The following is a 14,704-nucleotide window of genomic DNA, read 5'->3' as shown; positions in this document are numbered from 1 at the left end:
ACCAACAGTGTAGTAAAAGGAATAGTTTAAGCAAGAAAGTATATTAAATTCTGGAAATATTTTCCAAAGTCTGGCTGACAAAGAAGATAATGTCCAAATAAATTTTCTAATAATGTTATAACAAACCTGTGCTAGAACTTTTACGTATATTACTTCACTGAATTCTCACACAAAATTAGGAGGGAGAGATGACAGTTCTCATTAGACAAGTGAGGAAACAATACATTAAGTAACTCTGTATATGTGCATATACCTACAATAGACATGTTATCTGTATATGGGTATTTATAGGACTTAGTTACGTTTATTTCCTAGATATCATTATGAGATATGTTTTGATCTGACCTTCCGCTTGGTATTTACAGATGTAATATAACTTGGAGAGAACAAATAGCAATAGTGTTGAAACTTAGAGCCGATAACAAAGAAAACTTTCAAAAATGACTCTGTTGAAATTTAATCCTACGGATTCTCTACCCTTTGGAGTATGTAATGTATGAAATCATCCATGGAATTCAAGTAAATTCAGAATCTGTTTGGAGAAGACAGTCAAATAAAACGAACCATTGTGTATAGTGTCTGCAGAGCACAAAAAGCCTTTGACTGCATGGAATTAAGAGCAGTGTTGGAAGCTCTGAGTAAGAAAGTAATTAAAGAAATATATATTGGTATCATGAAATGCATCCTTTTTAATATTTATGATCCTAACAAATAAAGTCAATTCATTTTTGTCATTGTTGTTGTTGTTAGAGTCTGAACAGGGCTACCTCTCCTCAGATGCCTAGACAAAAAAACCTAGAAGCCTGGAGAGAAGCATAATGTCAGTAACATCATTTTATAAGATGGCATTATACATGGAGTTATGATGGTGGGGAGATGTTTTATGTTATGCCGTTATAAAATTAAAAACGCACAAAGCAATGACACATTTGTTATACTTTCCATCTGTGGCGCTTGCTTCACAAATTTCAGTTGTACCTATTTATTATGTTATTATTTACATTCTGATGAAATCTGAGGAAAAATAAAAATAAGACATACTCATTCCTGACTCAGTTCCTGTATTGGATATAGTAGAAGGCTGCTTCACCACCTTCAAAGAGAGTAACGAAAGATATTTCATATTAGCCTGTGACATTATTTGCATGCCTTGGGCTTCTTAAGTGATTTCCAAAGAAATATGCACAGCATGAAGTCCATAGAAAGCAAGCTAACATGGCATGCCAAAATATCCCAGTGGATTTAAGAAATAAAAGCTTCTATGAATAAGGTTTTAGTATCTTAGAGAATTTCTGCTTATTTTCTTGGTTCCTCCCTCTTTCCTACTGCAAGGGGGCCACACAAAACTGGATTTGGTAGACCAGGTGGCAAAAGTGCCCATTCTCTGCATAGGTCAAACCATCTCCTCTTACAGTAAAGTAACCATTTTCAAATGTAAGCATCCTAATAGCTTCCTGGAGGTTACTGTGATACATTGTAAGGAATACATCTCTTTGGTTTTGGAATATGAAGTTTCATATTTAAAACCACTTTCCTCCTTCTTTGATAGATACCATGGCCATAGAGAGTTGATTTGGCTTGTGTTGAGTTTTCCTGAGAAGTTTTTAAATGTTCCCTAGTATTTCATGTCTTGGTCTATAGCAGCAATGAAATATTTCTACTCTTGAAGTAGTAGCTGGAAAAAAGAGTGAGTAAGAAAATAGCAATCATGATTTTATTCTTTGTCTGGGAGCCATGCTAGAGAGTATCCTGCATGTTTATAGATCAAGTAATTAGAAATAGTTAGGTTGATCTTGAATAGGCAAGCAATTATTCAACTTATTCCACCTTCAAACCCTTTCTCAGAATCTAGATAATTATTTTTATTTAATTTGAATTACCTAAACAGCTCTTTCTGTTGTCTATAATATTTCATAAGTGTGGCATAGCCCATGTGTTGAGAAAATGTCTAGATATGATCTAGGAACATGACATCTTTCTCTGCACAGAATCTTTTGGACATCGTATTCGTTTTCTAGGGCTGCCATAACAAAGTGTCACAGACTAGGGGGGATGGGGGTGTGGGGGATTAAACAACAGAAATGTATTTCCTCTCTGTTCCAGAGGCTAGAAGACCAGGATCAAGGTGTTGGCAAGGTTGCTTTCTTCTGAGGCCTCTCTCCTTAGCTTATGGATGCGTGTCTTCTTCCTGTGTCTTCACTTGGTCTTCCTTTTGTGCATGTCTGTGTCCCAATCTCCTCTTCTTATAAAGACACCAGTCATACTGGAATAAGGCCATCCATATCATCTCATTTTACCTTAATTACCTCTTTAAAGGCTCTATCTCCAAATACAGTGACATGGTGGGGTACAGGGGGTTGAGACTACAAATCATTCACGGGGGTGGGGGGACACAATTCAGCCCATAAGAAACATAAAGCACATTTGGGGGGTGAATTTGTCCCTGCTTTTCATTAAGGTCAAAAGAGTATTATTCTAGGGGACAGAAATAAGATGTCAAATGTCTAGAACCTAATTTATTTTCACCTGAGTAGTATTTCTGAGCACCTGGTAAAGCCCTCTCCTTTGAGGAATATAAAGCAGCCTCAAAAGCTGTATCTTTGAAAGGCATAAAATACAGTTCCTGGTATGTAGTCTCCATTCAGTCTATATTTGCTTAATAAAAACTAAGTGAACAAACAGATTAACTGGTCAACCAGTCTAGTTTTCAAAGATATTGTCCTCACTGAAGTCTCATGTTGTACCCAAGGTGTTATAGGAGGGGCTTTAGCGAGTGCAGCGTGGAAAGAGGATGGTTTTGGCACGGGGTTTATATCACCGTGTTTGAGAATTTGGAACCTCTCTAATCCACTAGAAATCAGATTGAACTGTCACTTTAAGGAGCCAACACAACAGGAAAGGTCGAGCTAGTCAAATGATTCAACCAACTTCCTTTTGATCCACTCCTTTAAATGCTAAACTCAAAATCAGCTATATCCTTATAGATAAACAGTATGTTTTATCCACTTTTATATCTACCAGTTTGATTTTCTGGACAAACATATTATTATTTTTCAGATCAGTAGTCTCTCTGGCATCTCTTTCTTTCATGATGTGACTTTCATGTACCCAGCAGGGCTTTCAGATAAGGTTTCCAAGTGGTCATCTGCACTGGAAGCAGATACCACATCCTTTATGAGAGTTTCATGATGTAATAGGTTCTTGTCACTATATTAATGAAATCAGAGCTATTCTCTCCATATCCCGTGAAAGTTGGGCTGTCTTTTCCTCTTTATTTTTTTATTACAACAGTAAAATAAAAGTTAGTAAAGGGCTTTAAAAACTACAAGGTAAAAATGTACTTGTTTTTCAATACACAAAGAAGTGCCTCTTTATTCTTATATAACTATTCTATTCTGGATAGTCCAAGTTTATCTTCAGCTGCATTTCAACCAATACTAGGTTAACACAGTGAGTTTAGTTAAAGTCAGTCTTGACATTGCAACTTCTGGTTACACCAGTCTATAGAGCAATATATAATACAAGAGGAAAGTGTTGATTAAGCTATTAGTGATATTTAAATGTGCCTTTTTCCATGGAAATTACCATGACCTACTGTGGCTATCAAAAGGTCCATCCTTCAGTTCTCCTTTTTAAAAAAGATTATTCCTAATAGCTATTGCCAAAATTTTTAAATTTTAAATATTATAGTTTTTAGCTGGATATAGGTAAGTTTTTATTTAAAAAATAAAATACACAAAAGTCCCTTCAAGGAAGGACATCTCAAGATGGACTTGAATGCTTGGATACAATATTTAAGTATATTTTTTGTGATATCATAAAAGTCACATAGTGACTTTGAATTCTGGAGGTTAACCTATCTTCAATTCTGTTTAAATGCTTTAAGCGAAAAGCCATGACCAAAATGAATTTACGGTAGCCTAAGTAGAGGGCCAGGAGAGACCAGCACAGATTATCAGCATGATAATTGTGAGATATCTTGATTCAACCAGACTTCTTCCCAGTATTGAACTCCAGCATGTAAAGTTTTTGTTGAGTTCATATGATAGATTGCATCCCACTGAGGTAAATCCTCTAAAACAACCAGAATGGTTTATGATGTTTGCGCAGTATTTCCATTGCTTTAATCCCTAATGTATTTTGCCTTTTTGGCCTTTATTCACTTTCCTCATCATGTTGGTGTCTTGGAGATATATATATATATATATATATATTTTTTTTTTTTTTTTTTTTACTCTCCAAATGTTTTTCAGACACATTTTCTCATTTGATACCAACAACTATCCTTCTGAATGTCTTCATTTCACAAATAAATAAATAGATATACAGTGAATTAGTGGTAAATCCAGACCTGGTGTTTTGTATAATCTCTTTCTCACCCTATCATATTTCCTCTTCACTCCATCACCACATAACAATTTGCTACATCTTCTGTCCCATTCCTAATGCAGTTTCTTTTTATTGCCAATTCGCTTTATATCTGTTTATATAAGAATCTGTTCCTTCTATAAATCAGTAATTATGAAAGATCAGAGTAAGTTTACAGGTAAAAGCGTAGCCTCAAGTAAGATATTTAGGGATAAAATATAAAAATCACTATCTTTGAAGTAATAGTCAATCTACTACCACTGGCAATTGCTATTTATTTGCCTTTATCCTTTCAGCTTCTTCCAGCCAAGATTAGTCTGACCATAGTGGTTTTGAGGGGAGGCTTACATCCTGGGTTTATTACTTGTCATCCATGGAAAAGTTACTTAATCTACCCATGCCTCATTTTTCCTATCTGTAAAATAGGTGATGATAACAATAGCATGTACCTCATTGTCTTACTGAAAAAAAATTATATTAGATAATAAATGGAAAGTGCATAGCATAGTCCCTAGTATGGTGTAAGCACTGAATAACTGTTGGTTATTCTTCCTGTTGCAAAGCTTCCTGAAATATAGTCATATGAATTTTGAATTTTGTTCTGTAAAAGGTTTTTATTTTGTCAATAATAATTACCAACTCTTAGGTTCATATTAAAGATATGAACAGTATTCACATATCACATATCTAGTGTGAATCTATATGTGATTCACATATCACATATCTAGTTTTCTGTTTCTCTGCCCACCTAAGGTAAACTTCATAAATCGATATTTATTGAGTAACTTTTATAGACTCTTACAGGCTCCACTGTTGTGGTTCTCAACTGGGGATAACTTTTCACTGCCAGGAGATATTTGGCAATATCTGGAGATATTTTTCATCAGCAGCCCTGGGAAGTGCTACTGGCATCCAGTGGGCTGAGGCCGGGGATGCTACTAAATATCCTAGAATGCACAGGACAGACCCTATAACAAAGCATTACTCAGCCCCAAATGTCAACAGTGCTTCACTATTGAGAAATCCTGCTCTATTGAAAAGAGGGGAAGCAGAAGACATCATCACTGCCAACAGATTAGTTAGAAAATGCCTATCAGGTAATACAAATGTGTTCCTAATGATACCTGTTAACGTGGAGACACGTATCACTTCATCTTCATTTCATCTTCAGAACTGATTGGATTCATGAGAAGGTGTGCAAATATGGACACAACTGCATGTTTAAATAAGTCACAGTGGCCTTGAAAAATATGCCTTAAAGTCCTCTGGTTTACAAGGAATCTTAACCTTGGTTGTTCACAAAAAATCTTAATATAAAAATTAGGTATTATATACCAAAAGACTCTTTCCAACCACTTGCCATATTATTTATTGAAGCTACTTGTTGAGGGGCTACAAATTATCTTTTTAAAGTGAAGACTACGTAGTAGGAACGCTAGTTTAAGTAACACAAGTTGATATGTTATATGGCATTTTGAGTGGATATAATCAAATGGTATTTATTGACTGGTAAATTATCTTTTTATGTATATTAAAATATTTCATTTTCACAGTCAATTGAATTAACTGATGTTTACTGGCATCTGCCTTTAGTTAAGCAATTATTTGTTCTTATTGTTTTCTTGCTCAAGATAAAATCATTCTCTTTTTTTACCTGCTGAACACTTTCATTTGGCGATCTTAAACCTATGCACCAAAACGGCAATTTGTATTGGACTTTTGTGATAAATTTTTGGTAGAGATAGTTGTGTGTGTGAACATGTGTGTGTGTTGTGTGTGTGTATGTGTTTATTTAGGTTTCCGCTTAAAGTTCAGTGCCAAAGCTACCGTACTTATACATTTTCTAAATGTGCTTTAAGCAATAAGTTGTACAACATTTTTAGAACATGTGTTAAGCTATTTCTCTAAGAATGGAGCTCTTAACAAAACATAAGCACTCTGCATGAGATCTTAGCAGCAAAGTGCTTAAAAGATAAAGTAAGAATTGGTACCATGGGAAGAACACCAGCTGTAGAACGCACAGGTCCATTATGAGAAGTATGGTAGTGGGTAGGGAGAAAATGATTTAATCAGGAGTAAAACCAATTTTATTATAAGGGCACGCAGGGGGTGTGGCACCATAGTGAGAGGGACATTTCAAAATATCTGACAGATTTCAACAACGTGAAAAACCCGTTCTTTAAAGTGACAGTAAACCCCATCAGGTCTCCCTTTTTGATGCTATTGTTAACAGTTGACTGTTTAAAGCTGGCCTGCTAAGATGCTGTCGTCCTATTTCAATAGTGTGTAGCCAAATAAAAGACTAATTGTTGAAATACAATCAATCAAAAATGATTGCAGGGCAGAAAGAAGGTCTCCTCTGCTGATTTTGTTGTGGATCAAATTATTGTGTTATGGCCGAGGTAGGAATGAAGGCTGAAAGGGGAGAAGAAAATAGCCCGTCTGAAATAAACAGATTCACCTTCATTCCTTCTCTTTGCAAACAGCCAATTGAGCAGGAACATAACTTACTAGCCCTGGGAGTAATAGTCCATTTAGAAAAAAAGATCTGATAAAGATTTCGGCTAATATTTTTAAAAGGACATGAAGACTATTAGCAGAACAGCCCATGCAGAGATCCCCTATAGTGACAATTTTCAGCTTTTCTTACATTTTTGGTGTCAATTCTCCTCTGCATTCATAAAACTGACACAAGCAAGCATCTGAATGTGAGCTTCAGACATCGGTAAGGAAACACAATTCTAGTTGACCAAATACCTATTAAGTTCTTGCCAAGATACTCTGCTTTCCCATTAACCCCCAGGTTGTCCAGAATGACTAGCTTTAGTTTTCATTAAGCCCAGAATCCAAAATCTTCTCTGTGTTGTACGTTCAGAAAGACAAATGCTGTGGATCAGCAGCAATGCTTTTATGCCTGCTTCCTTTTAGTTGTATGCAAAGATGTCACTTTCAGACCCTATTACATCCACTTTTTGGGTGAGAATGATTCCAGACTTTCATACTGAAGACGAAAAGGAAGGAAATAATTGCCCAGCGCCTCTTTATTTCTTCTAAGAACTTTATTGTGGCCTTTATTTTCTTTAATATTTAAATGTCTCAACTCACTCAAGCTTCCCAAGCAAACATTTCCGTTATTTCTAAGAGGAGTTGGTAAGCACTTGTGGTTTGTCTTTAGTGTGTTATCATTTTTGACAGCTTTGCATAGCCTACGTAGGCCAACAGGGGTCTGTCTAATATTGTTGCTGGGCACATTTTCCTTGCTGAGATGAAAACTAAAAAAAGATATTTTTGAAGCAGTAAGAAGGAATTAATATCCTTTCTCACTCACTATTCTATTCCTTGCTGACTTTATATTCAGTGAAAAAAGGAAAAAAGTGTTACCCATTATTCCCTTGTACATAGCAAGGCTAACACATGTAAAGCAATAACTCATTTTCTATTGCCATGTTTAGCATATGTCTCCTGTTGGCTCAGCAAGGCCTTTAGGCCGGTCCCTTGAGCCGGCCATCATTGGCAACTCTTAGCCCCTCGGCCTCAAAACCAAATAGCTTTGAATCATGTTGAGCTGTGATGCTAATTTTCATACTGATGCATTATGGGAATAAATGTATCTGACATACTGTGTCAATGGCACTGTCTCTTTGTGTCTCTTGTTTTTTGTTAGCTGCACTCCTACAGATGGTATTCCATTGAAAATGTTCCCGTCCTACGGAAAAAAGGAAAAAAAAAAAAAAAAAAACCATGCACAGCACCAAACCTCTAGGTGCAGAAGGCTGTTAACGGTTGCTGATGATAGCAGGCAAACATTAACATAATAATTAGTGTCTTGTAATTGTTTCATTAAAACCAGTTGTTCCATTTCTCCTCGTGTTTTCCCAGAAGAGAAGCTGAATTTGGACGACAGCCAGTGGGAGGACATCCACGTTGTCACCGGAGCACTGAAGATGTTTTTCCGGGAGCTGCCTGAGCCGCTCTTCCCTTACAGCTTCTTTGAGCGGTTTGTGGAGGCGATCAGTAAGTACCTTACAGACAGGAGCGGTTGGTGCAATAACCTGGCAGTGTGGAATTGCTATTAAGTAAATAATAAGAATGGTGATAATAGCAATCATGGTGATGATAATATCCCCAATGCTCCACAGCTTTCATTTTAGTTTTGGTGTTTTTGATGGCTTATTCTTATTTCTGCAATATTATCTAAGTGTTTTGAAAACTTAAGAAAAAAAGAAGAAGGCATCCTGTTTAGGGTGGCCAGTTTTCAACTAAGCCTCCTCAAATGAAAATAGCTTCTCATGCAATCTGCTTTACAGGGGCCACCTTCCGCCTCCCTAGCCCCTACCTTTATACTTTCAGAATCACAGTGAGTTTAACTGAGTTCAAGGAGATTTTGAAAAAGAACCGAAGTGAATTAACTATTACATTTCATTAAAGAGGTGTTAGATCATCAGCTGAGGCATCACCTTCTCAAGGCTTGCTCACCCTACACCCACCAACACTAGTAAAGAGTTGGCTACAATTTGCGTACAAACAGTGTGAATATTAAATTAAGTAATGGAAAGTTTCTTCTGTTAAGCTGGTGGCCTTATGGGAGGTTGAGTTGTATCACTTACTAGCCAATAGTCGTTGTATACTCCCTGAAACTTCCTTTCTATTATTTTCTCATTCATAACACACGCACACGCGCGTGCGCACACACACGTAAAAACGAATGAATGAATGAATGAAAATCTTTCCAAATGCAAGGAAACTTCTGCTATTGATTCTCGGAGCAGCAACGATTAGTACATCTCTAAATTTAACGTCTTAGGGTGTACTTACTACGATTGTGACAGCTTGGAAAAAGTTTCCTGGCAAGCAAGCTGATTCAAGGAGGAAAAAGAAAGAAGAAAGAAAGGTAAAATTAAAAAGCTTGCAAGCCTGGCAGGAGCTTAATTAAAGTCCAAATGAGAATAATCTCCAAGAAAAAAAAGTGCTCTACTTAGGAGGTCTGATCTTGGATGGCTGTGTGTACAGTGTTCCCATTAGGGGGAGTGGGATATGGGGAGCCTGTTGGAAACAGCCCCTCAATATGCCCTTTTATTCTGTTTTTCATTTCACAAAAGTCTTCACGCTTGTTTAAAGCTCTGGCAAAATGATATCAAGAAGAATAAAGCAGAGCTTATTCTCCCAAGGTCTTTCTCTTGCTGCCTGCTCACAATTTCAGATGTTGTTGTTGTTGAATAGAGTAGCAGTGCTTTAAATATGGGTTTTGAAGCGAGGCTGGAGCTCATATTCCCTGTCAGAGTTTTTATTTCATGAGCCCTCTGCTTCTCAAGAAGAACAGTATTTTATAGTTCCCAGACTCTCTTAACTTCTTTTTAAAAGGAGGAATAAAGAAAAAATAAACAAGCATGAATTTCCCTAACAGTTTATTCTGATATTCCATCTTGGAACACTCAAGCATGGAAGATCACTCATAATGCGAAGACAGTGTTCTGGTAAGACATTGGGGGCTTTTGCATTTGGGTACATATTTCTGATTATGTATGTTTAGAGAATTCATACAAATTTCACATCGTGGTCGCCATACTTTTAAGTGAGAATTGTCTCATTTGGAAATATACTTGTGCATGTGCTGATTTGAGGGCTATGATGTAGGATACCCATCGTTTAAGCTTCCTTTAGTTAACCTGATTCTGAAGATATTAGGCAAGCCATTCCCTTAGTCTAAGAGATGTGGGAAGCAGGCCCTCAAACCCATGAGAGGTTGTGTCCTTTGAATTTCCATAAAGAGGAGGACGATCTCTGGTCTATCCTAGACTTGACTCCAAACTGGACAGAATTTCAGAATTATTGGCATGGTCAGAACTTAACAAAGCAGAATTGAGGTAGGCAGCATGCTGTTGTGACTGATGGCTATTGAGAGGATTTTTTCCAGCACCTGTCAAATAGGCTATGGAGAAAATGAACGAGAGAGTGCTTTAGAAAGTCCTTTAAAGATGTAAGATACTGAACAAATGCTAACAGTGTTTCTCCAGATGAGCTTCGTTTGAGAAAGTAATCTAGAAGCAAAGAGATGGGAGTTTTTCCTTCATTGCTCAAGGCAAGGAGAATCACCCTCAGCAGGCTTGCCTTACCTAACTCATGTAGTACGTAGTATTTTTAATATGTCAAATGGAGGGACTAACCAAGAGGCTGATATGGCTGAGAAATATGATGTTGGAAAGGGACATATGTTTGCTAATCCATGCATTTTTGACATAACCTTGACATTAGTTCTTGAATTCTCAACTCAGCTTGAGGTTGTAGTTCATGTTTAAATATCCTTAAGCAATGGCAGAATGGCCACATAGTTCCTTGGAAATGGCAAAACCACACCAGAGGAGGCACTTTTACTCCACGGTGCACTAACTGAGTAAAAAAGTTTTCCCAAAATATAAGGACATCCATATCCAGTCCCAGAGAAGTGCTGGGCTTTATCATAGCTCTCGCTGCCTCTTGTAAAATCTATACCATGAGAAGCTCAACAGACCTGCCCATGAATTCTTCACTCTTTATGAAAAGGAACCAGCCCGGTGAGGTCTGTCTGCAGGGGAGATGTCCATATAGGCTGGCTCTAGGCTTCTTTGACCATCTTCATCCATCACTTCTTTGCTCTGTACCTGTGGAAGGTTGACCCTAGCCAACTGTATCGCAGAGGTGCTCTTGAGGGCTGGCTTCCTGCTGCTACAGTCAGTGGAAGTCTCTGGTGATAGATGGCAGAGGGAGGGGGAAGGAAAAGACCATCCAGTTTTTTTAGTTTATCCTCCACCCCCTATCCCTTGCCCACCCATCTGCCTCAGATAGCTTCTCTACCTGAGGATCCATGATGTCCTCCATGTCTTCAGCCCATTCTGGTTCCATCTTCCATCTGGTGATGTGGACCCTCCTCCCTTTGTCCGTCCAGCCTGGTAGTGGCTTCCTGCAGTGGCTGGTTTCTTGGTGACTTCAGGCTTCCTTATTTGGCTCTCAGCTTCTTCATCACATGGGTAACCAGTTCCCTGCATCAAAATCATCCCCTCTGTTGGTGTAAATGCTTGAAGTGATGTCTGGTCTCTGGTTAGCCACTAGCAAAACTCCATGCCAGTCACTGTCGTGGTTCATGTAGCTATAACTGTATTTTCCTTTACTGTTTCACTACCCCCAAGCCCAGTTTGTGAAGGCTTAAGATTTCTATTTGGCCCCAAATTGAGAGATCTTCTGTTACCCTTTCATGACAGAGTGAAAAGGTGAATAGACCAAAAGGAATTTTACATCCAACTGGAATGCTTTGCTTCTGAAGAAGAAATGTTTTTTCGTGTACAAGCAATTAATGATCATTTGTGCTATTTGAAATACTGTTAATTTTTATTATATGTTTGAAAGTCATCATTACATATTCCAAGAAGAGGGAACAGAAGGCATTTACTTTTTTAAGTAGTTTCTTTTTGGACCAAAAACAAGCATTAATATGATAAGAACCAACAATTGCCATAGTGATTCCCTGTCTGATAACACCCATTGGGGTAACAAAAACACTAGCAATTGTTTCATATTTCAGAATCCAAGTACTGCAGCTATTGATCTGAAATTCTGTACTTGAGGTCAATGCAACTGGGTCACCTGCAGGTTATTTCATGGGGATTTAACCCACTGACTGCAAGGACTTAATTCTCTGGAAATGACTTGTGTTGAAGGCATTATTAATACTGTAAATGTGAACTCAGTACAAAAACACGACTTTAGAGTTTATGATAGGTGATGCAATCTTGTGGCTAAAAGCCTGCAGGGGGTCTGGACATTTCCAGTACGTCTAAATCCTATGAAATGTATGAAGTTTTTCCTCTATTTCCATCTCTTTTGTTCTGGTACCTCTACCGATCCAAAGAAAAGAGACAACAAACAGTGTCTTTTCTATTTTACTATCTGCATTTTTCCAAAATTCCTGGGAAAGGGAAAGAGAGGAGGAAAACTTCTTGACACTTTTTATAATTATCTAATTTATTTCTGAAAATAACACAGGAGACACAGAAGAAATGGAAAAATCATGTGGAAAGTAATTTCTAGCCCATAAAGTTACTATGAGAATAATACAACATAACATTTTCTTTATATTAGGTGCTCAATAAATGATTTGAAAGAAATTCATTTTTCAGAGGAAAAAAGTAAGTCACAAAATATTTCCCAAGTTCATATGGCTCAGAAGATTAGGTTTAGCATTAAGCTGCAGACTCTAAAACATAAATACTTTCCATCATCCTACATTGCATTTCTGGGACTGTTTATCTAAAAGAAATCTTGCTGGAAGAATAACTAGCAACTAACGAGCTGTTGCCAAATATCTGTCTGTTACATCATCCTATATAAAACCTATATATCCCATATCATTCTATGTAAGATCGTGTCATTTCTGTCTTTTTTTTTAACCAAGTTTAGAATGAAATGATCAGAAATTTTAGTATTGGAGTTCTAGGTTAGAAATAAGTTAAAACTTTCCAAGAGTGAGCTATGTTTCAATATTTACTATTAGATATTAAAAGCATCAGTGCTTTAAATATTGCCCTCTTTGAGTACATTTTAACCCTCCACTGTATTATTTTTGTAACCGATTGTTCACCTATCCCCTTTTGAAATTCATTTAGATATATACAATGTTACTTTCCTATTTCATATGAGTACCTGTTTCAAGCTGAAGTGTTATTAATGTTCCTTTTTACAGTTCTTCACTTTTATCAAATTACAACATGCACCAAACCAGATTCTATAGAGGAGTTTATGATGAAAAGTGATGGATTGGGCCCTATCACTTCACATCCCCAGGCTTTTTCATGAGAGGAAACCTCCTTCAACTATTTCAGTTTTCATCTCTGTTAGTAGTTACTTTCATAACTCTGGATAATATCTCTACTTCTTGACTTATCTACTATAGATAATACCTAATATGAAATATTAATTTATTCTACTTCACTTCCTCCAGCATTTGATAGTCATATTATTATATGTAGATGTTGAATAATACACATAAACCTCTGTTTCTTGTTTCATTCAGCATTCTACGGTAACTCCTAACTTTCCTTTGTAAGGTAAATATATTTTCCTTTCTACCCTTTCCTTTACCTCTCTTCCTTTCTTTCACAATCTCTGGTTATTAACTCCTTTAAATTTTAATAGTTTGACCAATTAGAAAACTAATAAACAGTGTTGATATTTGCATTACTATGAGTTTGTAAGTCTTGTTCATTACCTGTCCAAGAGGTTTCACAAAGATTCCTTCTTTAGAATTCACTGTCACAATCCCTACACTTGTCAAAGAGTGTTCCTCACCAGGTCCAATAGAATCTATTTTATTACACTCCAAAAGTTGCTTAAACTCTTGGCCACATTTGGTTCCCTTTATAGTTGGATCGTGCTTTTCTTGTGCAGATTTTTAATTTATTTTTTTCCTGGCCTCTGTAATTGCTTTTCTTTTTCTTTGCTTTTTTTCTTTTATAATGTCCTTACTCATTTCTGACACTATTGTACAGAGTCCCGATTTACCAGGATGGCTTCTTTCTAGAGGCTTCTGCCATTCTAATTCATATTGGAGTGGTGCTTCCAGGGCTGCTTCAGGGTGTTCAGATTTCTTTGTGTTTTCTGAATTAGAGGCACTGGTTCCTATAGGGTATGTGTATTAGTTTCCTATTGCTGCCGTAACAAATTACCTTGAATTCAGTGGCCTAAAATAACAGTGATTTATTACCACATATTTCTATAGGACAGAAGTCTGAAGCTTAGTCTCACTGAGCTAAAATCAGAGTGCCGGAAGGACTATATTCTGGAGGCTCTGCAGGAGAATCCACTTCCTTGCTTTTTCTAGCTTCTAGAGGTTGCCTGCATGCCTTAGCCAGTGGTCCCCTTCCACCTCCTTCACAGGCAGCAGTCACATGACATCACATCACTCTGACCTCTTCTGTAGTCAGTCTCTCTCTGACTTTCTCCTCAGTCCATTTTCCAGTTTTGAGGACCTTTGTGATTATATTGGGCACCCCCTGGATCATCCAGGATACTTCCCCATCTCAAGGTCCTTAATTTAATCATATCTACAAAATCTCTTCTGCCATGTAAAGTAACATATTCACATTCTCTAGGAAGTAAAGTATGGACATCTCTATGGAGCCATTTTTTTTTTTTTGCCTACACCTTCTCTACACCCATGTCACAAATGCGCTTCATCCATCAATTTTCTTCTTCCTGTCTCAAATCTAAAGAATCATCAGAGTTGAGATAACAGTGAAACCATAGGTTGATTAGTAGATGAGCGGGAAATAAAGAGAAATGACCTCGTGAATTTCCTTACAAGATG

General features: G+C 37.1%; 1 protein-coding gene across 7 annotated transcripts in view; it reads left to right on the top strand.

The window, feature by feature from the left end:
• The window catches only part of ARHGAP15 (Rho GTPase activating protein 15), a 623,182-nt gene that overhangs the window by 488,085 nt on the left and 120,393 nt on the right, over positions 1-14,704 (top strand). For all 7 annotated transcript variants that reach the window (XM_022569650.2, XM_022569649.2, XM_022569655.2 and 4 more), the window contains one exon: positions 8,248-8,382. In XM_022569650.2, coding sequence (XP_022425358.1) covers positions 8,248-8,382 — 135 coding nt within the window. The remainder of the gene's footprint in view (positions 1-8,247; positions 8,383-14,704) is intronic.

The sequence above is a fragment of the Delphinapterus leucas genome, chromosome 8 (assembly GCF_059928025.1).
Source record: "Delphinapterus leucas isolate spDelLeu-1000000601 "Yukka" chromosome 8, BTC_Dleu_Yukka2, whole genome shotgun sequence".
Lineage (NCBI taxonomy): Eukaryota > Metazoa > Chordata > Mammalia > Artiodactyla > Monodontidae > Delphinapterus > Delphinapterus leucas.
The sequence above is the reverse complement of the archived record's forward strand: the minus strand, read 5'-3'. Positions and strand labels throughout refer to the sequence as shown.